The sequence below is a fragment of the Varanus komodoensis genome, unplaced genomic scaffold, assembly GCF_004798865.1.
Source record: "Varanus komodoensis strain SLA01 unplaced genomic scaffold, ASM479886v1 scaffold13_3, whole genome shotgun sequence".
NCBI lineage: Eukaryota > Metazoa > Chordata > Lepidosauria > Squamata > Varanidae > Varanus > Varanus komodoensis.
This window is the reverse complement of record NW_025335409.1, coordinates 13,283,631-13,309,343: the sequence shown is the minus strand read 5'-3', so window position 1 is coordinate 13,309,343 and position 25,713 is coordinate 13,283,631. Positions and strand designations below refer to the sequence as shown.

At 39.4% G+C, this 25,713-nt stretch overlaps 1 protein-coding gene across 5 annotated transcripts in view; it reads left to right on the top strand.

Moving 5' to 3' along the window:
• ORC5 (origin recognition complex subunit 5) overlaps positions 1 to 25,713 on the top strand; it is a 92,515-nt gene that overhangs the window by 38,034 nt on the left and 28,768 nt on the right. Inside the window, exon 14 of one of the 5 annotated variants that reach the window (XM_044423392.1) lies at positions 4,729 to 7,770. The exons of the other annotated variants lie outside the window; for them this stretch is intronic. Within the exon in view, the coding sequence (XP_044279327.1) occupies positions 4,729 to 4,746 (18 nt within the window). The 3' untranslated portion in view covers positions 4,747 to 7,770. Of the gene's footprint in view, positions 1 to 4,728; positions 7,771 to 25,713 lie in introns of those variants that run through there. 5 annotated transcript variants of the gene reach the window in all.

Below are 25,713 nucleotides of genomic sequence, written 5' to 3'. Positions count from 1 at the left end.
CAGACAGCACAAAACACATTGTTCCCCCCCCTTGTAGCATCTTGTATAACCTACTGAAAAATTGCCAGTAATACTTTTTTCTCTTTGCCCCTGAAGTAGTATGTACTAGGAACACCATTCACCTCACTTCTTGTGTCCGAGAACTTTCAGAACATTTCCAGGATCAAAGTGTCTCTTGCCAATTCTCAGAACAGTTTAAACTCCTAAAGCAATTCAGGAACCTGCAATTCGCAGTCCGTGGCAGCTGCTTCCAAGTGGCTACCATGAATCACATTAATGGGCTGGATATCTATGAATGCATCAGTTTGTTCAATGTGTAACTTCTGACCACCTCAGAGAGCTTTGTTCTTTCTCACCTGAGTAACTTTAAGATTACAATTTTTCTTGCAATGCGTTGGTAGAGTTCCTCCTTGATAACTGGATTCTCCTTTTGACCCCTCCCACCACCACCAAACCTTTAAGTCTTACTAGATATATAAAGGTAGTATTAGCGTGTGTGTATGTGTGTGTGTGTAATATATGTATACTTAGTTGTCTATTACTACTATATTTGAAATTTTTATTGTGATTTTTCACTAGATGGCAGCATAACCTACTAAACAAAAGCAGATCTAAGGGCACTAACATTGCCTTTCACATTGAATAGAAGTTGCAGACCTAAGAGCACACAAGGCCACCTTCTAAGTTGTGTTTTGGTTGACAGAGAAGTTGTCTGCACAGTTATTAAAATAAGATGCCTTACATTGGATCAGACAATTCAGTACTATTGGCTTTCCAATCGTACTCAGGCAGAGATCTTTCTCAGCCCTATTACTGGAGGTCATTTAACTAGAGGTACAAAGCAGGTGCTTAACCAAATCAGACTCGAGGCTTTTGCAGGCCTTTTGCTATAGGGGAACTTCATCTAGAAACATGCTTTAACTGAAAGGGAAGTGAACACTTGGCTGGCAAAGATGGAGCAAAGCAGTGTGTGAAGTTTGGGAGAATGTCCAAGTATCATTACTACTACGGAAGACTTACAGAGTTATCTTTACTTTTGCCTGGATCTATCCAAGTCCAAAAGATTGGCTTTCTGTGCCCATACATGGACTAGACCCCAGAGGTGCCCAGTCTAGTTGCCTGCCAGCAGTGTTTTCAGCCACTGAACTATACCAATTTTCAACCACCCTCTCCTGAAATCCTGTCAAAATGTGATGCAAGGGGGTTAATGCTTTTGTCTGCCTATGAGGAACACGGATGCACTAGAACTTTTTCTAGAACTTGGTTTCCTCTTCACAGGTTTAGTATTCCTAATGGCTTTCCCCTTCTTATATATGAATATGACTCAGGCCACTGCAGAAAGCAGAAATAACATGTTTTCTATATAGCTCTATGGTAGTGACTCAATTTTTATATTGCTGCTTTCTAATAGCCAACACTTGAGAAGCAAAGTAGAGCCTATTCTACTCGAACCTATTCAAGTCTTGATTATCCAGACTAACTGTACATTCTCATATATTCATACCTGCACATACTTAGGTAAGCAACTTTTCTTTTATTCAGATTTGATTATCCAGACATTGTGGCCATCATCCAATGTCAGTTGGAAAATCAGATGTGACATTCTTTTAGAGCAAGGCTGAATAACAGGCAACAACCATGGCCGTTCCCCCTACAGACCAGCAGTTTTTCAGAGTTCTCTCCAGCACTAAGTGAAGTATAAAGGTCCCTTGTGGGGCAGAATGCAAAATTAGAGAGATGTATGGCCATGAACTGCCCAGAGAGCTTCAGCTATTGGACAATATAGAAATAGTAAATAGATAAATATTTATCTAAATAGATAGATAAATATTCCTTTTATTAATAAAGCTGAACTATAATTTTAGTTGGTGTACTGGATAAAGCATCAATAATAACCAAACTGGAAATAAATTTAATGATTTTTGGCAGCTCAATTATATTTGAAGCCAGTGAGAAAAGTAACATGGTAAAACATAATATTTCTTGTAGCATACTGAAGAATGAGGAGCTAGAAATTATCTTTATTTCTGTCTTAGACTATGTTGGTTTATTAGCTATCAAGCGCAGTAAACGTGCATAAGAACTATGGAGGGTTTTTTTTTTTTTTACGTTAGTGTGTCATCATTTCATTGAATGCTGTATGTGCAGTTGCTTTTATGTTCTTGTCTATCTTCTTCAATTTGTCTCTGTTTCTAGATATATATATATATAAATTGACAGCAATGATAATGTACATTTTTATCAATAAACATAGATGGTCTTAATATTTCTTACAGAAGGAGATTAAACAGGATCTTAAAACTGAAAACAGAATATGAAAAGTATCTTAGGACAGTGTTCAATGGATCATTTGTCTATCTTTATTTAAACAAAATGAGTTATGATGGCCTCTAGGAAAAAACATCCTTTGGTCCTTAGTACTGAAAGACCTTGAAATGCATTTAATTTTTCTTAAGGGTATATTAGAAAGGACGAACTTAACTTTAGGTTGTATATATGCCCCAAAATCAGGACAAACACAATTTTAGAGACATTCAATTTTACAGCTTTAGTATTGGATGAAAGACAACATCTGGGCAGGACATCTTAATGCCATTTTCAACCAAGATTTAAAGCAAGGTGTAATCAACATTTAAGTACTTATCCCCACCCCCACTCCAACTGGCTTCACACTCAAACTGTGACACAAGTATTAAGTTCTGGTCAGTGATATATTAAGATTAATGGATGCCTGTTTGGCTGCCAAAGCATGTTTTGGTCAAAGCAATGAATGTTTGAATTTGGTAACAAGCCAGAAAAATACTTCGTAACTTTTTTGAAAGATGAAGATGCAGAAAATAAACTGTATTCAAAAACTAGATGGTAATAGAGTATATACCAGGGGTCTCAAACTCAACTTACCTGGGGGCCGCTGGAAGTAGAGTCTGGGTGAGGCTGGGCCGCATCAAGTATTCCATCACCGCGGGGGTGGTGGGCCGCTCATCCCGCGTCGCTCCCAGAGGCCGGCCCAGGTGCCGCCAGCACTTTGAAGGCCGCAGGGCCCCTCCCCCGTGCCCCGCCCGTCCCAGTGCACAGCTTAGAGGGAACACTGTGCCCAGGGTAACGACTCACGCAGGTGCGTGTGAGAAAAACACGCGGGCCGCGCTATCACTAAACTTTGATATCAAGTGGGGGCCACAAAATATCATCCCACAGGCCACAATTGGCCTGCGGGCCACGAGTTTGAGACCCCTGGTATATACAAAACAAAGAGGTTGCCTTTCACCCTCCTCCAGCAGGTCTTCTGGAGAGCCCAAAAGAAGAGACATTTGCAGTAGTGAGACAGCAACTAGTAATGTTCTCTCTAGCAATTTGTTGGGTGTGCTACAGCAACATCTTACTGTGAAGGACCACTTCTGCCTTGTGCCCCAACAGTGACATCAGCCATCCTCTCATAGGAACTCTGTTCCTAATCCCCTTTTTCGGTGCTTGCAAATCAGACGTTATACACAAGAAGTAATTAGGGGAAGAGACATGGGAAGAGAACTCAAGCTTCTTTGAGAGGCTATTAAACTTGAATTTACGAAAAAGTATATAAATATATATGATAATGGAATGGAGGCAACTAAACAAAAGTACAAGAAGAAGTCTTAGAGGAGCAATATAGTTATGTCTGCTTAAGGATTTGTAGGAACGTAGTAGGTGTGACTAATAGCATCTTATATACTATTTTATATGTGGCATTAAACAGCAGTCAGGATGTGTAGGATGTTTCCAGTGGTAACAAGTGCTGAAGGTGTAATGATAGAGGAATTTATGGTGGCATTATAATACTGTTGAAGAATATTGGAGAGATAATACACAGTTTCAGAGAAATTACAGTGTCTGAACTGCTGTAATTTCATACACTAAAGATTAGATTCCTAGAGATTTATTATTATTATTATTATTATTATTATTATTATTATTATTATTATTATTAGAACATTTCTATGCCGCCCCTTGCTGAAGCCTATTTAGAGGAGATAGTGCATTATATGTTAATAATTGCAAGGATCTGTTTACTAAAAACTTGGCAATTAACATGCATACCATATCTGGTCTAATGGGAAAAAGAAGACTTGGACTGCCATGCTGTAAGTTGCTATGGAGGCAAAAATGAATTCCATCCAGACTTTCAAAAAGGTTAGGATTTTATCAATTACTGGAACAGCCTCTGGCCAGATAGCAGTGCTGTTAAAGTCTTCAGTTGAAGTATTCTCTTGAATAATATTATTGGGAATACACACACACACACACACACACACATACATATAATGGTTAACTTTACAAAAGCTGAGTACTATCTTTAGGGGTAGAAGATCATCTTGTTGCCGTTCCAAGATCCTAAGATTTGCATAATGATACTTGATGTATCCTAACATGTTTTTTTCTGAAGATCTAATAATAATAATAATAATAATAATAATAATCTGAAAAAGAGTTCTGGAGAACTCAAAAGGTTGTTCAATACTTTGTGAATTTTTACTTGGTTCTAATAAAGATGTTATCCTTCTGAAGTTCTTGGATTTCTTCCAATAGATTTACAGTACTATCTACAATTTTTGTAGATTTTGCTATTTTTCTGTTTCAGAATATACACTAGATGGCAGTTTTGTCAAAGAATTCAAACTGCATTTTAGGCAGATTCTTTAACAAAGTGAAACTGATTAAAATGTTCCTTTATTTTATTTTTCATTTCATTTACAGCAACACAATGAAGTCTAAAGTGTGTCCATAAACAGAAGCCCAATATGTGCCCATGCCCATGCACAAAGAGCTGCCTTGGAGCTATTTCTGTGGTGCTGTCCCGCATTACTCTGTGTTCCTATGCACGTGTGTGGCGGGCGGGGGGAGAGACTATACCAGGGTGATGCTTGTGAAGACTAGTGCGTGGGTCTTCCAACCCAGTTCCCACCCTAGCAGGAGTGAGGATAGGATAGATAAAACTCATGTTAGAAACCCTATTGATAGTGTTTGCTGTGTGCTAGAAACCACATAGATAGGGTGGTGGTGGTGGTAGGGAATAGTAGCTGGAGAAGTCATATTTAATGGCATACTTTAGATGGGAATGTGGCATGTCACACAAGTATCCTGACTCTGCAGTGAACAAGACTCCTTGTTTACAAGGCTGTTTTGCTTCATATATTGTCAGAAATGATTTTAATTGAATGGCTTTAGGTAATATTTTATTGTAATCACAGGTAAATAAAATATGATTGCAATTGTTTCACAAACTTCTTGTGAAGGTGCTATATACCCATTAAGGATTATATTTGAATCTGTTTTCACCATGCATTCTCTAGAAATACTGGATCAGTTTCAGGTTGGTGTTTATTAAATTCCAGCTGAGAATGATAATCACTAGCAAAGGATGACTGTGTGTGCCAGCAGATATCATTGATAGATGTTTAGATTGTCTCATATCTCTGCTGTGTTTCTCTCATGCAGAATTCTCCTCATTAGTCTTATTCTTCTTGAAAGATTTTCTTCACTAGTAGAATAATAAGAAACAGATTTTTAATTCATTCCCAATTCTAAGATCTAGTGTAGTTCAAGTTAAAGCTTCAAGATGTCAGTTATCATTTATTTCCTCAAGACTCAGTAAATGAACTTTGAGGTTCAAAGAGTTAAAATGTAATTTGTTTAGTTTGTACATATTCAGCCATCTGTGGCTGCCAAAAAGCATTTCACAGACTGTTTGGTAGAACTGAAGCAGTTTAGACATGAAGGTGCAACTTCCAGTTCAGTGTTTAAGATTGTCCCTTTTAAATTTTCATCTGTCTTTGGTGCCCATCCAAAATCACTTTAAATAGTAACAGTAAAAGAAGTGCTCTTCACATGTTTTTGCAATACTATATTGACCTTACAGGATTGCAAGTACATGATGCATATCCTTCGCAAACATAGTTCTTTGTTCTTCCTGCAACTGGCTTTCCCCTTCCCCACATCCAATTTTGAAGATGTGGTGGAAGTCACACTCCTGTTTATCATTTGGCATTCTCTGTGCTGGTATACTGCTTCTGTAATGAGGTAAACACCATGCCCCAGCTTTTGACTGTTAAGTGCAAAATTCTGCCATTTTCCAAATTTTCAAATAAATGACATGCCCTGAGCCACATATGCAGCATCTATCGAGGCTCTAGCTCATTGGGATATCCCCTAGCCATTTGAATGCTTTGATCATTGGAGAGTGAACAAGTGATGCTTTTACTTCATACTGATACAAATCAATGAAACTTGCACGCTGGAAGATAAGATGGACGTTTCTAACCACAACTGGAAATGGCCTGCTCCTGTTGGGACTCCCATAGCCTAGCATTCTAATGTCTATAGTTGGGTTTGCTCTATACCACTAAACATAAATCTAGGTTTCTTTTTGAGTACTAGAAGTAAACAGAGCTTTACAGTATAATTTGGGAAAGCAAAGAATAGAGTACAGGGACTAATAGAAGGTGGGCCTGTATTTTGGTAAATCTCCAGGTATTCAGCAAGATTCTGACTTCCAATTGTTTAACAATAGCAGCAACGAAATTAGTCTTCTCTATGCAAGACTAGTTTATACAGGGTTCTTTCTTTCGGATGATGTACTCTGGAAAATGTTCAGTTTCTTATTACCTTGATATTATATCACTTTTGACTGGATGATTACAGTTGATGAGGAGGAAACTTGTGTCTGGAAATAAAAAAAATGGATATTTTTGTGTAGCTATTAAATAATGTCCCTTGGGTTTCTGTTATGTATCCCTGAATTCATTTTCTGTAAGCAGATAACATTTCTTGACACATTAAACTGGATAACAGGAAATTGATGGTAAGCACTAAACTGTAGCTACATTCTTGAGAAGGAGAGTAGACAAAGTCTTTTATAATTTCATAGATACATTTTTCTAATATTTAGCAAATAGAACCAAAAGACAGAACTCTGCACTGCTGGTTGAACCTGTGTAATGAGCTTGTAGATGCATGTAAAGTTTATGTCCTCAGTTACAGGGTATATTCCACAAACACATTATTTTTAGGGTAGCAAAGATGTAAAGAGTTTGAACAGAGAACACTAACCTAGACTTTCATCTGATCTGGACGGGTTGGTCATAAGGCTATATAAATCTTTTACATTTATATCCAAATATGATGTTCAGGGCAATTCCTGTGAGGTTTTTGATGATATCCTCATGGCAGAGATAGATTATGCTAAGAGATTGCTACCAATGAAGAATCACCAAAGCTGCTTCATGGCTGGTGGATATTTAAATATAGTTTACCCCAGTTTACACCATTCAGTGAATTGCTCTACTCAAAACTGGCAACTGTTTTGAAGAGAGAAAACTCAGTCCTTCATTCCATTTGATTCTTCCTGTATTCTTCATAAATTGCTCTTTTGCACTGTTATCAGAATACATAGACATACTATTTCATATCTTCATGGCTCCCTCAATTTCTTTTGGATAGTACAAGACTTTCATATCCGTGGTGAGTGAAAAATGCTGATACCTGAAAAGAAAGGGGCTGTTTAATTTATTCCTGTGATAAATACTGATGCCAAAAAAAGAAAAGTGTTATTTAATCTATTCCTCTGATGATGTATAATTATTAATATTCCCATAGCATATTCCTGTTGATATCTAACTTTGTTGTACCCAATTATTAGTAAGTTGCACATTTCCAGCATTGGCTTGTGCATACATTCATCTCAGTTTAACTCTTAGTATTTAAGTTTCTACAACATTGCCACAGACCTTAAGCCATAAAGTTGAGTGTATCCTTTAATTATAAAACAAAAACAAAAACCCCAACACTGTTGCTCTTAGTCATCATGACAAAGGATTTCTTGATGAGCCACTGTGCTGGACTTCATTCTTGCTAAGTGAAACTTAGCCATGAAATATAACTTAAGCTTTTGATTTGATTAGGAGTGTATTTCATATTTACTGCTATATTACTTAAACTGATATGCTGAATGTTAATCCGATGTGACTCAGTCAAAATAATGAGCAGCATTTTCACCATGCTTCCAGCTGGAGTGAGCCAAAGGGACTCAATCTGAATAACAACCAAAATGTTTGGGCTTTTGAAGGAGGGACAATGTGACAGATTATCCCCCTGTCATGATTTTTCTTCTGTTTTGAATGGATGGAACTTGGCAAGCTCCAATTATGATGTTCTTAATTATTTCCCAAAGTCTATGTGGAAATTAAACACAATGAGGGAGACTTGTTGCATGCACTCAGCAAAATAAAAATTTCCATCCAAAGGGCTTGCTAGATATAAATAACCTCTTGTTTCCAAAACAAGGCCTAAAGCTTAGGATTTTCTGTCTCATTTGTCCATGGAAGCAGTCTGTGGTGTGGTCTCCATGGACTGGAAGGAAGCCTTGCTTATTGCATGTCTTTTGAAGAAATAGGTCAGTTGGGATACTGTTGGATAGTTAGAGGCTTCTCCTAGGCCCTGTAAAAGCTACAATAATTCTTGTTTCCTACTGATGCTGTAAATTGCATCCCAAATTGGTTCTTTTCCTATCTTCCTTTATAAGAAATAAATAGGTTCCACACAAGAGTATAGATGAACTTTTATGAGTCTCCATATTTTCTTGCACAGGAAGGGTTCTCAGTGGCTCATGCACACTATTACTGTGTTTGTGAGATTTTGAATGGCAAGCTGTCTTCATAAATGGTCAGTCCCCAGTGACCTTCTAGAACATTGTTACATTGGGAATGCCTGAATAGTTTGACAGTATTTCCCTTCTAACAAATAATTAGACTGGACTATGATTTTGAATGGAATAAGTCCTCCATCACTGAAATATTTTATGGAAGTCTGACCTTGACTTTGATAGCAGTTTGCAAAAAAAAATCTACCTCTTAGGTTAGGCACCAACACATTTGGCTTACGTATACTATGTATTTTAGGAAAAAGGAGTGATGAAAAGAAGTTTTAAAAGCCCCCAATTTTCTTGTTATTTCTTGCAAACTTTTCAGTTGTGACAATTATGGCAAGAACATTCAAGTTAGAAGTGGGAACAGTGTAGAAAGCGCAGCATGGTAGCTTTGGTTAGCACTTCAGTATGAAATGTGGCACTTTGAAAGAACCTGCTGTTGCATTAAAGAAAATGAGCAGGCTGTACTTTTTATAGTAAATTACTGATAGAATAACATCAAGGCTTGCCATTGGTGTGAACAAAAAGAAGAAGAAAATGAAGAAAAAAGAAAAACACCATATTTCTAATTAAAATGGATGGTGGGTTGTGTGTGTAATTTTTGTTTGTTTTTTGTATTTTTACAAATTAAAGATGATAGGAAGCAATAACTAATAAGTCACATGCATGTAAATGATTTTAAAACATACTTCTCATCAGGAGATAGAAGCATTGTTTTCCTCATTTATATTTTGCAGATAATCAGGCTATATTCAATGAATCATTCTAATTATGAGTTATGCTTCCATTAAAAGTATTGATATCACTTTTTGTATCTATTTTCCAACTTTTATCAGAGTGGCCTTAGATTCTTTTTTCCTTTTTGATTTTGAGTAGAGATTAAAGAGAAATTTAGAAAATTATGTCCTGTCTTCCTTGGAAACTGAAGATACACCATCTCATATTATCATTGAGCATGTAGGTATGGATATGGTCTTACCTGAAAATTTGGATTTCATTGCCATTTAATTACATTTAGACTGGAAAAGAGCTATGCTGGAAACAGACACACCACTATGTAGTTCTCAAAGTTCTTAAAATAAATGCTTAGCCCTGTGCATGGTTGTTGGTGCCTAAGAATTATGCATGGTGGGAGGGGAAATTCCTTCGCTGCTTTAGTAAATGAATCTCCAAATGCAAGCCAGCAATCAAGTTTTGATAATATTTCTGCTCTGACTCTGAAATAGTGTTCCAGTCAAAGTCTTTGATTGTGGAATTTGATTCCATTTTCTAGCTGATCCTTCTCTTTGTATTAAGTGCCTTTGTGCAGTCTTTACCAAATAGGCTTAGATAACATACTAAGAGGGCTGAGTGTGGATTTTTGTTGAACCATGAGTTGCTACGTTGTCTGAATCCAGCCAAGATTCAACCATGGTGAACAATACACCGTTCACATCCTAGCAACAAAACATGGGTCGTTTATGGTTAACAAGCCATGGCTTGTTAGGGCAGCTGGGTTCAGCTATTTATTTATTTAGAGCATTTTTTTATGCTGCCCCCTTTGCAAAAAGCCTCAGGGCAGCTTGTGGAATATGCCATGTTTCAACAAAAGCCCCTAATTCAACACAACCCACACTCAGTCCAGTTTGAACCCTTGAATGTGGGTTATTGTGTTATGTGTACTCAGTTCTGCAGTCTGGTAAATTTGTGTGGAGTTTATTGCAAGTGTCTTTTTTCCCAATTACTAGTATGTATATGTGGCCATGGAGTGGGAAGTCTATTTTTAAAAAGGATGTTTGAAAACGTACTACTTATTGTTTTTCAGCAACAGAGATTGAAATACCTAAAACTAAATACATAAATGTAACCAGTGTAAGTGCTACAACTGCATCAATTTAGGGATAACACTAACTATGGTTAAATAAAGTTAACTATGGCGGGTGTGGTGCTTGAATTGTTTAATCCTTATGCTGGCTATGGCTGTACTACTGAGGGCTCCTGCACCCCAAAATGTGGAAGCTGAGTAGCAAGAGGATAGTAAAATAGATAAACCACGCTTTGAGGTTTTTGGAAGGTCAAACAATAGATTGGATTCTAAACAAATATTAGTACAAACCTTGGACTGGTGGCATGTCTTAACAGAGCAGCTCCCATTTTCAGTGAGACTTGCACAAAAAATACTTCCCCTGAGTTGTGTCTATATTTTTCCATGAAACAAATCCATCTGAAACTTGTTTTTCTTCTTTTTAAAAATCTTGCTGTTATACACAAACTCCTATTGTTTGGAGATAAATAATCAGCTCATCTCCATGTAGAGAAGAACAAAGACATAATAGCACATCTGGTTTATCTGTTAGTAGAGCAAAGATTAATTAAGTGGTAATGGTGCAACTTTTCTTAATAACTCCTCTATATAAAGCAAGCTTGAAAATGAGAAAATTTATTTAAAAGACCAGAATGAAAATATCATTCAAATGCAAGTGAGGAGAGATTCTCTCTTTCAGATTTTGAGGCAAGGAATGGTCTATATTCTTTGTGAACCTTCCAGAATTGAAATAGTTTTATTTTTATTCAAATGTTTTAAAACAAAATGAAGTCTTCTTCCTGAAAATGAAGGCAGAGCAAGATGGAAATGTTCATTTTGCATGGAAAAGAAGTTCTAATGGACACTTGTCCTTAGGGCTCGTAAGTGATGAGCCTCATTTTAGTAAATATGAAGTAAATTTTTCACCTCTAGGCTTTTTAAGCAATACTTTTATATATGGCCCCCTCACATACACATAGTTACTTTATTTTGCTCCTTGGAAGTATTATCTGTAATTATGGCTTAAGGTATTCAAAGAATTACTGATATAATATGTGAGAAAGACGGGTACTTTGGGTGCTCGTTCTCAAGGACTGCTGCCAGGGGTTCAGAAGTATCAGAACATGAAGCAGAACTGGGGTTTAATTTGGGAGCATGGGCCATGCCAAAACATGAGATTAGAGAAGCAGAAGTGCAGAGGAGGAATGCTTGCTTTCAGAAGGCCCCTCCGAAAAGGAAGGTGCCCAGGCATGTTCATAAAGAGAATTCATGGAGGTGATTACTAGATTGGGTTCAACAAACCAATCTGTGTATGCTCAGAGATTCATTCTGGGTGGTTTGTGCTTTTAGTCGATAAAGAGGACTGTGGTTTTTGAATGAGCAGAGGAGGAACTGTGGCTCATGACAGCTTGTACTTATTAACATGGAGTTGCTTCTAGAAGGAAGGTGATGGAACCTCCCTGGAGCCCTTGTTCAATTGCTCAACTAATTGTTCAGCTAAGGTCAACTTAACCTTCTGCTTATTTCTAGACCCCACAATGCAGCAAAGTCAATATAGTATGTATTTCCTTAGTCATTAACTTTGTGTTAAATAAGGCAATTTCACAAATCTATTAATATACGGTTGTACAGTCTATGTGTGAATCTCTTTCTTGACAATATGAAGAGCTGCTCCTGAATATTTTTCTGTATTTTAGACTCATTGCTTCTGAATGTGCAGCTTGAGCAATTTTGTGCATCCTTTCAGACACTTGTCTCCATCAAAAAATGATGACCTGGTTCATGTGTAATATCGGCTTATTGGTTTAAAAAATGTGCCCACCTCTTCCACTTGACAGTATAAACCCATGATGGGTTCCTTCTCAGCTGAGTAGCATGATGTGTGACTGCAGACCACTGGGTCGTTAATAGGTTAAACAACTCAGTGGTTAATCCATGATCATTTTTAAAACCATTTTTTAAGGTTACGATTAATATGAAAACAGCCCTGTAGTCTGTGATTGGACCTGTCATAAATGGATGTACTTTATAATGATTATTGCGATTGCTAAGATTTATCGGATTCAGTACTGCTGGTGACTTACAAGTGTTAGCTGCAGTTGTACTTTTTTTGAGAAACAGTTGTTTGCTCATTAATGATTCCGATACTCTGTCCTTACTCTCCTATCATATGTTCATCTTTGGTTCTGAATGTTTGATCTTTGTTATATCCAAAGGATGTAAAAGTGCCCCTCATATTTCATGTTGATTTTTATAGATCTAAAAATAGTACAGGAAATAATATATAAAAAGTGGGATCTTTGAGAAAGTATTTCAGTATTTAAATATGTTCACTGGAGAACACAACAATACTAGGAAAAGTAGAAGGCAGAAGGGAGGAGGAGGAGATGACCAACCAGGAGATGGATTGCTTCCATAAAGGAAGCCAGTCTTGATTTTACCAGACTGAGCATTGGTGTCAGTGACAGGACATTTTACAGAGCATTCATTCATAAGTTTTCATAAGTTGGTGATGACTTGATGGCATGTAACAACAACATCTAACTGTGTGCAGTCCTTCATTCAGTCACTGACTTGAATTATTCTCTCTTGGTAAGAATCCTATGCAAATTTATATTAGAAAACACTATGACCTGAGCTAATACTGTGGACAAGAGAAGCTTTTTTTTGTTAATCCAACATCTCTTTAGTATAACAACGAGAATGCACTGTAACTGATTGTTATTCCTGACCTGTTGTGGACGATAATAAAGGCCTAGTTATTTCCTATAATATTTCATTGGGCATGTAAAGTCCACAGAATCTCTTTACTCAGCTTGAATTCAGAGCAATTCAGTTGTCTTAAAGGTTAGGTAAGCATACTGTGTGTTTGGGTAGAGGTCTGAACTCACTTTTCTTCTCCACAGTTGAAATGCCTCAGTTGCAGAGTGGTAAAGCCAAGCATTCTCATGCAAAAGCCGGTCTGTGTGACCCTCAACACTAAGCAGGGTTGAATGTTGCCAAGCAGACCACAGAACTGCAGAATCAAGTATCTAGCATAGACTTCAGAATCTAGCAGTCATTGTAAAAGTTGATTCTTCGTTGTGGCCTCTGTGCATCACATATATGGGTGCTGCGCCTGCACAGTGCCTAGGCCGGAAGATTAGAAAGCTAACGGTTTTGGCAGGAAAAAGCTCTGCTCCCTTCCCCCCTATAGTATAAATAGAGTGGAGCGTCTGCCATTTTATTCAGTCTTTGCGACCGCTGTTTGCTGTGCCTCGTGCCTGTTCATCTCTCGCTTAGATTCTTGCCTTGGTTATACTTACCTTGTTATACTTGTTATACTCACCTTGTTATACTCCCAGTTTTTCCCTCTTATCCGTGTTGTAGTTTTCTTCTTCTTCTTCTTCCTAAAAAAAACAAAACAAACAAAAATATTATTCTTTACCCTCTGCACTATCATCTTTTTCCTTTTCATGATGGCGCAGTAGGCGGCATTTCACAAATGTAGTGAGTGTGGCTCAAAAATGTCTCCCACCGATCCACGCGACCTATGCCTCCTCTGCCTTGGCGAAGGGCATAGGACCGACAAATGCGGGCATTGCCTGGCCTTTACTAAACAGGCCAGGAAGAATAGGGAGAATCGTCTCCTCAAGTTGCTGTGGGACCAGGCCTTGCTTCAATCAGACCAACTAGTCTCAAGGCCTACTTCTTCCTCGACTGTGCCTTCTCAGCGCTCCGCCTCTTCTTTGGCCGCGCCCTCCAAGCACCCCGCCTCAACACATCGATTGTCGATGCAAATTTGGGATTGGTGTATCCCAAGGGACATAATGCTACTGGCGGTACACTTTGTAGGAACCGACAACGTGGAAGCAGATGCACTGAGCAGACAGATGTCAACGACCCACGAGTGGGAGTTGGATCGACCGATTTGCGACAAACTGTTCCGCATGTGGGTATACCCGGACATAGACTTGTTTGCTACCCGAGAGAACAGGGTATGCAAACTGTTTTGCTCCAGAGCAGGCATCGGACAGGACTCGAGGGGAGATGCCCTCATGATCAATTGGAACAACGTGACTTTCTACGCGTTTCCCCTGATCCCCCTTTTGATGGGGGTGGTATTGAAGATTGTTCAAGACAACGCTACGGAAATATTAATAACCTCATGGTGGCCGAGACAACCTTGGTTCACCACTCTCCTCATCCAGTCCAAAGGGGTTTTCCATCGGCTTCCAATGGTTCCTCACTTGTTGACTCAGCACAATGGAGAGATCCGGCACCCAGACTTAGCTTCTCTGAAGTTGACAGTGTGGAACATTAGCTGAACTTAACTGCTCCATCGATCCCGATGGCATCTCGACAAAACGAATACTCAGTTCAACAGAGTACACAATCGACTCTTCCTTTGGGACCGTCAAGAACCATTTCAGGACTGACGGCCTTACATCCTGATATCCAAGCAATTCTCGAATCTGCTCTAAGACCGTCTACATGTCGATCTTACATGGCGAAATGGAGAAGATTCTCATCCTTTGCCGACTGCCATTCTTTTTCTCCGGGATCAGCCTCTGTTGAGAACATTTTACAATTCCTGTTTGAATTACACCATTCGGGACTTAAACCGTCATCTATAAAAGTTTATGCTGCTGCCATTTCACATTATCGGGGCAGCATACAGGGCTCATCAGTTTTTTCTCAACCTATGATTCGCCGTTTTCTAAAAGGACTACAGAACTTGCACCCGTCAGTCCGTCCCATTATGCCAACTTGGAGTCTTTCTGTTGTACTCTAAGCTCTTACAAAGCCCCCATTTGAACCTTTGGCGACAGTGGATCTGCGTTTAATATAATGGAAGACTGCCTTTCTTGTTGCAGTCACTTCAGCCAGAAGGGCTAGTGAGCTTTGTGCTCTTCGCATAGATCCACCGTTTTTGAATTTTCACAAAGAAAAAGTCATCCTTCGGATGGATTCAACGTTCCTTCCTAAAGTGGCTACATCGTTTCATTTGAATCAGGACATTGTCTTGCCCGTGTTCTTTCCATCCCTATTAACTCCGATTGAACGCTCTCTCCACACTCTCGATGTTTGACACTGCCTGGCTTTCTATAGGTCTCGCACAGAATCCTTCAGGAATTCTAATAGACTCTTCGTTAAATACGCTGATCATGACAAGGGTTCTCCAGTCACATTTCAAAGACTGTCTAAATGGATTGTCCAGACCATAATTCTGGCATATCAGCTAGCAAAGATGGACTTGCCTACACTTCCAAGAGGCCATTCTACGCGAGCAGTTGCGACTTGGTCGGCTTTTGCGGCAGGTGTTCCGATCCAGGATATTTGCAGAGCTGCAACCTGGGCTGCTCCATGTACTTTAGCCAAGCATTATCGGCTTGATGTACGTGCAAGACAAGACTTCCTTTGGTAGAGCAGTCCTCTCCACCATTCTTCATTGACGACACCTCCCTCCTCCGAGTTTGGTAAGCTTGCTAATCACCCATATGTGTGATGCACAGAGGCCACGAAGAAGAAAAACAGGTTGCTTACCTGTAACTGATGTTCTTCGAGTGGCCATTTGTGCATTCACACTACCCACCCGCCGGCCCTGCATGGTGTCGGTGAGTGGAATTGGTTTTTTCATCAGTTCTGCACCAATCTTACGGTACCAATGATACTTATTGTACTGCCCTCTTTAACTGCAAGGGGGCGAACGTCGGTCTTCAAGACTGAATAAAATGGCAGATGCTCCGCTCTATTTATACTATGGGGGGAGGGGGGGAGGGGAGCGGAGCTTTTTCCCCGCCAAAACCATTAGCTTTGTAATCTTCCAGCGCAGGCGCAGCACCCATATGTGTGAATGCACAGATGGCCACTTGAAGAACATCAGTTACAGGTAAGCAACCTGCTTTTATTGTCTTCGTTGCTAGAGAGTGAGTGAGTGAGAGAGAGAGAGCTGACAATGGTGAAGGCATGAAAAGCCAGAGAATAACTTGGGAGGATTTTCTAGGTTCAGGCTTCTGGTTTTTCTGTCCTTATATAACTTCCCCTTTCTGTGGCCTCATTTTGCACAGGTCCTCATACAGCTCAATTTCTGCTTTTTTCATTTGGCCCTGCCTGCTTCTGTTATGCTTTCCTGACCTTGCAGATCCTTCTGGGCTCCCCTCTCCAGACTTGTCTCATTTGTTTGGGCTGCACTCTGAAAAGTGACCTTGGCCCACTGCACTCAGAAGCCTCTTGTTACACGACAGATAAATGCCAAGAAGACAAGGACATTATAGTTTCTCCCATGGCAAGAAGAAGTCCTAAATGCATAACCTTGAGAGTTGATTCATAACAGCAGTTTTGGTGCAATTAACAGCTTAAGCATATTTCGAGGCAGTGCCTGATTGATCAGTACTTGAATGCAAATGTGGCTTTTTTCTTCAGTAATGTTTGTCTTCAATACCTGATGGGACTGCCTTAAATATTTGAACAAGGCTAATCTCAGACCCTGCTGCTACCCACAGACAGAACACTAATAACCCATTAATAGTAATAATTCTTTGTTTTAAACTGCAAATTACAGTGTGCATTTAATGTACCATTATTTTTCTTCAGTGCAACACTAAATTTAAATACATACAGTAGAATTTACAGATAGGCAAATGTTGCAAACCATGAAGTCATACCAAAAGGACTACTTACTATTCTTTGGGTTAGGTAACAGAAGGTGTGAATATTGTCCTCCAAGATTTAATTGTGGATGTGCAGGTTGACCTAATTTATATTACTGACACCTGGGTAGGGAAGCTGGGAGAAATTAATCTCTCAGCTGTGCCTCTCTGAGTATTTAGTGCAGTATCCACATTGTCTCGAGGTATGTGCAAAAGAAAGAAAAAGAGAAACACACTGTCATGTGCAGGATTTCTACCTTCCTCTGTAAGCCTTCGGAATGAATAACAGTTTATAGTGTTTCTATTGTGTGTTAGGCACTTGTACTGCCCAGCAGCCTCCTCTGTGAGCATGACAGAAGTGGGAATGGGACCGAGGACTCCCTGGATGCTTATCATGTGGTTTTCCATCTATTCCAGGACTCCATGATTGTTGTAAAAGTTATGGAGTTGTCCCTACATGTTATGAATCTACGTAGCAGCCAAATCAGGACACATACTCGATTTGGTTTCCCAGCTGGCCAGGGCAATATTGTTCTGAAAATGGGGTATTTGACACCTGTTCCCATGGCATGACTGGATCTTTTCTTGTTAAGAGTTTGCAAAGGCAGCATACTTATTGAAATGGTCCAGTACTAGAGGCTGATGGATTTCAGAGGGTTCTGGAAAACAATCTTGCTAAGTTTTGTTGGAACTCTTGTCAGAGTCATAGTTGCCAACTGGAACAGTGAGAAAATTCAGACAGTGGACAGGAGCATTTCCAAGTAAGTGGACAGATGAATGCAGGTGGAGAAAAAATCATAACAAATTTGATCAAATGCAGGTAAGTTCCCAGTATTGGTTCTGTATTCTGGTAGAGATGACACTAAAGAAATTGTTCTCCTTCATTGCATCATTTCAGTGTCATTTAGTGGAGCTCTTCTCTTTGAAATGATATTTGTCCCTGGGATAGTTCTAGTAGAACTAAGTCTCATGACTTGATGCATTTGTATGACACTTGAGAGTAACATTGCATGTAGCCATCATGACTTTGACTCTACAATCAATGTAGAGTCTTTAGTAGAAGCATGTGAAGAACAACGAAATGGCCACCTCTCCTTACTTCTGTTGAACTCTTAAATATTTTTTTAAATCCACGGTGAGGCAGCTCTGGGTACAGAAGTTGTTCTCATAATAGTTACATAAAAGAGAATTTTAGCAGGTGCAGCTTTTGCAAACACAATGGCAGTGTGATGGAAATAGATGCACAGTGGTTCATTTCCCCAGCATTAATTATTTAAAAGGTAATATTAACAAGGTTTATTTCTTCTAACAATGCATGATAACTTTGTTAACACTATATAACTCACATTTTGTGTCATTCATCATTTTCACAGGGGCACCTGTATTTTAAGGAGGTGCTAATAGGTTTTATTTAAATTTTTCTCTGGCATGCCAACTCAAGGCTCTTCTGGATTATATGGATTATTTAGATTTCAGTTGAGGTTTCACTTTAGAGATTGTAACAGAAGGCTTGGTTTCCCTGATGCTTGGTCTGTACCAAGAGAGGGAGGGAGAGAGATCTTTTTGCTTTTCCTAGACCTGATGGCAGCATTCAGTACTGCTGCCTCTGGTATCCTTCTGTATAGACTGAATTTGAGGACAGTATATTCCAGTTGGTCTCCCTCCACCTTTCCGATAGCCTGATACATTTGGGTATCTAACAGAGGCCTCTCTAAATCCATTTAATTGCCTGACAAAAATATTCATTGCATTTAATAATGCTCTTATGTGAAGTATAAGAATGATATATTCTGGAAATATGTTCAATAGAACAGCCAAGTTGGCACAAGTGGATGGAAAACCAAACTTGTTTGACAGAGAATAACAAAAGTGGAAGAAGAGCTGACATTGGTACTGTGCCGAAATTAATATTAAGAACTTTATGCGCATGTCATTTGCTGATACATTGAAAGATTGTGGAGGTTGGTGGCAGCTGTTTTGATATTTAGTTCAGGAGAAGCAGCCATTTTAGAAATGTTCCAGATTTGTCACTCGAATTAAATTTACAATGTGAAAGAAGTCAGTATGTCATGTTTGGTTAAGCAAACGTGAAGAGGCAACTCATTTTAACTTAAGAAAATAATTGGTCACACATTTTGTGCACATCCATTTTAAGTACTTTGGCAATCTGAATAACATGCTGCCCACTCCACCCCTTCAAATAAGGCTTGAACCTTTAACAGTTAATAAAGGACAGCTGGACCTGACCTTCAAAAGAGAAATTTTGAAGCCAGGTGGTTTGCAAAATAAGGACATTAATGAGTAATTAAAAATCACATGATTACCTGTATTTTAAATGCTTAAACCTTTTTGGCTAATTAGTCCCACATATATTGTAAATTTGTGGTTAATGGGGATAAATGGCTTTTAATTTATAGCAAAAGTAGACTCCCTCACACTCTAGAGAGGTCTCATAGAATTTTCACCTGGTTAATGAAAATTCAAACCTTTGTGGTATCTTTTCTTTGTATCTCCTAGGAAATAAGACATAGCCTCTGTAATTAATGTATTGTAAAGGTCATGCTATTTCTGTTTCTCATCTGATTCTAAGAGATTGTTTTTCCTGAATATTTCTTGTAAGGTCTGTAACTGTTGTTCAGATGTTATTTTATTTTTGTTTTAAATGTCATCTAAGGTTTTAGACTTAACCACTTGGGGCAATTTAACAGAACTACACATTAGATGAGGAATTAGTGCCTTCTGGTCATAAACCTGGTCTTCATCAACAATATAGTTCATGTTGAGATATACCATGTTATGCATATTCATTTTAAAAATAATTCATCAGTTCTACATCACTTGTTTCTCTTGTGAGCTGAATTCTTTCCTTATTGAATTTATACAATAAGAAATAGAAATAGTCAAACACATAATTGTCTTTGGATTACAGTGTATGCCCTTACATTTATTAGGAATATTAATTCAAGGCTGAGGCCATAACTGATTCTAAAATGATTCAGAATTGAGGCTTAAATTACAGGAGACTGGGGGTACTCGGCTTTCTGCAAATGGATGTAGGCTAGGCTAATAGTTTTTAGATAATGCTTTGAAGCCTGTATAGAGGCTTCTAATTGTCTGGCAATTGCCAGGACAGTTTTTAGATGCCTCCTGTCCTGTCCTGTGCCTGAAAAAGATGGTTTGGCCTTAAAACCCCAGAGCAAGTTCCTCTAGCCACTCCCAAGCTGTATGGTTTTTAGTCAAACCCTGTCAGGATTGGGGCCTGAGTGGCCCTGCAACTTCTTGCAGAAACAGGAACACCTTTGCAGGCACTTGCAAGGTACACCTGAGAAGCAATTACACAGTATAGCTGGAGACCAGTATAAAAGCCTTCCCTGCACTATTGCTCTTTGCCACACTCAGTACAAGTTGTCCTGGTGACTCCTTGTGCTTGGTCCTGCATCTTTATGCCTTGTTCCAGTTGGTTCCTGTCTCATTCCAGTCCTGTTCAAGCCCTTTTACAGTTAGTTCCTGCCCTGCTCCAGCCTGTGCCCATTCTGTTCTTCCTGTCTTTCCTCTGAGTAGACCCCCACCTCGTTCCAGTCTGCTCCTACCCTTGGAGCAGCATCTCACTGGTAAACTAACATTGGAACTGTGCTCTGACACTGTGTACATGTGAAATCTGACTGTTCTCCTCCATGCCTTTGACCTGGACCCACTGACTTGCCCCTACCCTTTGAGCCATAATAAGCTCTGCTTGAGCTTGCACCCTGGACCTGGCATTCTGCCCTTCCCTGCTGCCACCCACAGCCCAGCCCAGCCCAGCCCAGCCCTCAGGAACACAGAGCACCCGACAGTAACTCTCTTACCCACATTTTAACCTCTCCCCTATGGTTTTTTCTGCTGCAACTGTGAGGAAGGGAGAATGAATTGATGTTAGATTCTGCCTGCTAAGGTAATTGGGAGTTTCTTCAGCCTCAGGAGAAGCAATCTGACATAGTTGATGGTGCCTGGAAGACCACAGGATTTTAGCATCATGCTTGATGTCTTTTCCTCTTCACAATGCCCAAATATTTTTGTAATAGATGCAATCTTGCCTGCCAGCCTAGGGGATTGGCCACATGCAGTTATGGGAACCTCTGAAAACAAAGGACAATGGTCAATGCTTGTACATTCATTCATTACAAATGGGAGAGACTAAGAACAATAGCATCATCAGGGTACATGCCACTTCACAGATTATATCATGGAAGCAAAACAGATGGGATGCCCCCCTTTGAAACTTACCATCCAAATGCTGGCAATGAAAAGCACTGTAAGTTATAACAAAAGGAAGGAGGTATGTAAGAGGCAAGATATGACATCTCTCCAGTTAGCTGTCTCTTGCTGTCCATGGACAAACAAAAGTGTTCTCATAGAAAATATCCATACTGCATCCCACAGAAGCCTCTTCAGTGAAGTCCTTTTTATAGCTTGCATTATGCAGCTTGCTTCTTTCTGCCACCTGCCAGCTTAGCACCTGCTCCATTCTGATGTCATGCGTCTGAACAATGTGTCCTTCCCAGCTGAGTGTCGATTAGGATAGCCTTGGTGCTTATGCTGTTAGCTCTGTTCCGCTGCATTGTTAGTGATCTTGTCTTGCCACCTAATACAAAATCAATAAGGCAGGTGTCTTTAATGAAAACTTCTCAGCTGTCTAATATGTCTCAGAGTGTTTATGATTCCAGTTAATACAGAACAGTTTAAAAACAACAAAAAATCCCTAAGAATGAATGTGGCCTTCATCTTCCCTGCCGAGCTTAATGACTTTTTTTGTTAGCTCAGCTAAATGGCACTTTTGCTATTTATGTGAGGATGGTTGCCTCAGCAAATATTGTATGGACATAAATTCAAAGGCAGAGTGAGAACTAAGGATGTCCACAAGTAAATGATTCTGATTAAAGAGGAACATAGTTTTGAATACTGCAAATGTGCCTGGAGAGAGCAGAGAGAAGGTGTTATAAATATGAATTTGCTGTCTCTGTTTGCTGTGATCTCACATAGCATAAATTGGCAAAGTGAGCTTCTCAGTTCAGTAGCAGGACCTAATTTATGTAAATTCTCTACAGAATAGACATTAACCTTGATCCTTACTTCCTCTGTTCTGCATTAAGTCTTGCCTTTGATACAGTAATTGTAATTAAGACAGAATATTTCATGATTAATCACCCTCTGCCTCACACTCAGACCAATAATTTCTTTCCATCTCTTTCCAATGTATTGAGTTACTTGTTGTTGATATCCAACCACTGTAGTGTTCAGCAATCAGGCAGTGTTGAGTAATGGTAATTTAAAAAAATAATGTGACTTTCAAACAGGGATTTCTACATATTCAGTAGCAATTAAAGCTGTATTTACCCATAGAACTAAGAGTAGTAGAAATAATATAGAAATGAAATAAATAGGAAAATCCACAAGATAGATGCATAAGTACTCATGCCATGTGAAGTTATATCACAGAGTCAAAAAAATGCTGTCATCTCATAACAATTTAGCATCCTCCATACAATTCACACAAGTGTTTGGTGTTGCTAATGGATATAGGCAATGGTTAGGATAATCTTGTTAACTTAACAATAAATGAGAGAGAGAGAGATTTGCCTCATGCCTTGTACTAGAAACAAGTATACAATAATAAATACAATATATGACTGGTGTCATATTTATAATGTTTAATCTCAAAACCTAGGATTGTTTATGTAAAAAAGCAGGGTTTAACTCAGTTTCTTTGACTGAAAGATCCTGCTTTCAGATTGAGATCGTAAGTGCAGATTTAATGCGTTTTTTGTATTATGTTTACATGTCACTGCAGAACTGGATTATAATGAAAATGGGCCAGTTCTTCATAATCTCTGTGCATCACATATATGGTCTCTACACCCAGGAGTCTCAGCTCCCGCATCAGAATGTGGACTTTATAAATCCTGTGGCCTGCTGAACACTGCATGGGAGTCACAGGGTGATGCTGCCCGTTTGTTTGATCTTCACCCATGCTGCTGATACCATTTGCTGTGCAAATAGAGTGGTGATAATCAAGATGTGTATAAGGAAAAGCCATGCTTCAACAAGTCTAATGGATACATTCTCTGATTTAGTTTCAGTAAGAAGAAAGATGTAGCTTCCTTTTAAAACTTGAAATGTACAGAATGGAAATTAATAGGAATTGGCCCCCAAAAGGACCAGTTAAAAAAAGCGTTTAAAAACTTGCTACCTTTGTTTTATTTACCTCACTTACCATTATCGATATTGATAACATTGTGAAAATTTAGGCTTTGTTCCAAAGAGAATGTGTGCACATATCTGAATTCTTTTTTATTGTAAAGTTAGTGTTTGGAGGAGAGACGCTTCCTTTAACAGCCCACCAGGCATCAGTTGCAAGGAGATTCTTAAGCCATCTGGGCATCCTGATTTGATCATTTTTTCATATCTGTCTGCAACCCCTAACTTCTGACCATGTTAGGTGGTCAGTTACCCCTGTAGGTTAGCTGACCACTTCACAGCTTTCATGTCTTGTTATTTGGAAGAAATCAAAGGGTGTACACTAAACACACAGATGTGAAGCATAGGAATGGTGGGTCAGATCTCGCGATAGGTAGATATATATGTGTATAGTATAAATGAGTTCTTCGTGATGGGCAGTAGCTCAGTGGTAGAGCTTATGATTTTCAGGCGAAGGTAAGTTGTGATGAAGAATCTTAGGCCAAAGGGTTCAGTCCTGATCTCTGATATCCCAGATGCCCTGGCTCCTCTTTCTCCCAAGCACTGCTTTTCTGCATCTTCTCCTAACAGGTCATGTGTCTCCAAAAACTTAGCTACTGACAACAATTCAAGGTGTTGGTTATCACCTATAAAGCCCTCAACGGCTTGGGACCTGGGTATCTAAAGGAACGCTTGCATCCATATATGCCCTCCCGCCCCTTGAAATCGGCAGCAGAGGCCCTTCTCCAGGAACCCTCTGTGAATGATATTAGGAGGGTGAGTACCCGGAGGAGGGCCTTCTCTGCAGTGGCGCCCCACCTATGGAATGCGCTCCCCAGAGAGGTCCGCCTGGCGCTGTCATTATGTGTTTTTCGGCGCCAGGCCAAGACCTTTTTATTTAAAAGTTATTTTAATTGTTAGTTTGTGAATTGTATTTATTGGGTTTTTATGTATGTGCCGAGATGTTTCTGGTTTTTTAAGTCTAATTATATAACTGTTGATTTATGTTTGTTAATGTTGTAAGCCACCCCAAGGCTTTTTGCGAATGGGGCAGCATAGAAATGGTTTAAACAAACAAACTTTTATGTTACCATTTGCTAGGGGTGGGTAGCCTTTATTTTGGGCCTACCCCTTTTGCATTCACTCCTATCGAAGAGTAGAATATGGCCCTAAGATTTTTCCCAAAATTGAATTTGGCCCTTGAAATAATAGAAGTTCCCCACTGTATTGGTAAGACGTGATGATAGAGACCTCTGCCTCAGACTCTGGACAAACAGTGAAAAGTAGTGTGGAATGAGTCCTAATGCTCTATAAGAGAATCAAGTGCTGCTTGTCTGTTAGGCAAATAGTAAAGTGTAGAGGGATGGAGTTCTTCCAGGGACACCTGGGAAAAATCCTTAGTCAGTAGTCAAACTCCATAGGGCTGGACAAGTTACTAGTCCAGCACACACAAAATACTAAGCCATGATTTAGCATTTTGAAGCTTCTGCTTCAGGGTTACATTAACCACAGTTTACTAAAATATCCAGTCTTGGAAAAAATGACCAATTTAACTATATCATTGAAAAGAAACCAGTTTCATAAGCTATGGTTTGAAGTTGACTTGTTTCTACTAACCACAGTTAAGATTAACCACAACTTGTTTGGTTTTGGATGACACAACAAGCTGTGTTTAATCTAAAACAGGTAACTTGCAAACTTTTCACAGCTGGATTGTGCTCTCTCTTGCCTAGGCTCATTGGTCTTATGCTAGTCCACAGTTCAATATTATATCAGAGCCAGCACATTATCTCAGCCTGAGTTCAGTGGAGAAAGAAAACAATTAAAAACCTGAAACATTCATTTCTTCAGTGTTATACAGCTTTAGTAATTTTAGTCTTGCTTTTTGAATGCAGGGACAGCCCATCAGTGAAGTAGGTAGAACTGCCTTTATAAGGTGACAGGGTGGAAGGAATGTATGTATTGATTGTATTTCTGTCCCACCTTTTTTTCTGCACAGAACCCGAGACTCAGATAATCTACCTCCTCTCCAGTTCAGCGTTGCAAGAACCTGTGAAGTAGGTTAGGCTGAGAGTCCATGACTGGCTGAAAATCATGCAGTGAGCTGATAGCCCCTGAATCTGCCAGGAGTGCCCCACTTCCACTGCTTCAGGGAGCTCTGCCAGCTGCTCACCTGTCATGACATTTGCCCCAGGGATAGAGCAGCCAGTGTGGTTCTCTGAGCAGTTGCCCTTGCAGAACTGGCAAGAGAACAGGACACAGGTAGTTGCTGCACTGTTCTCTGTAGAATTGGTGGGTTGGTATAGGCAAGCAAGGTGTGGGATGGAAGAAGATGGCACAGTGAGGTGATGTGGGTTTCAATAAGTTGGTGTTACTTGTTCTTCTCTGTCAGGTGGCAAGAAGGTTTCCCC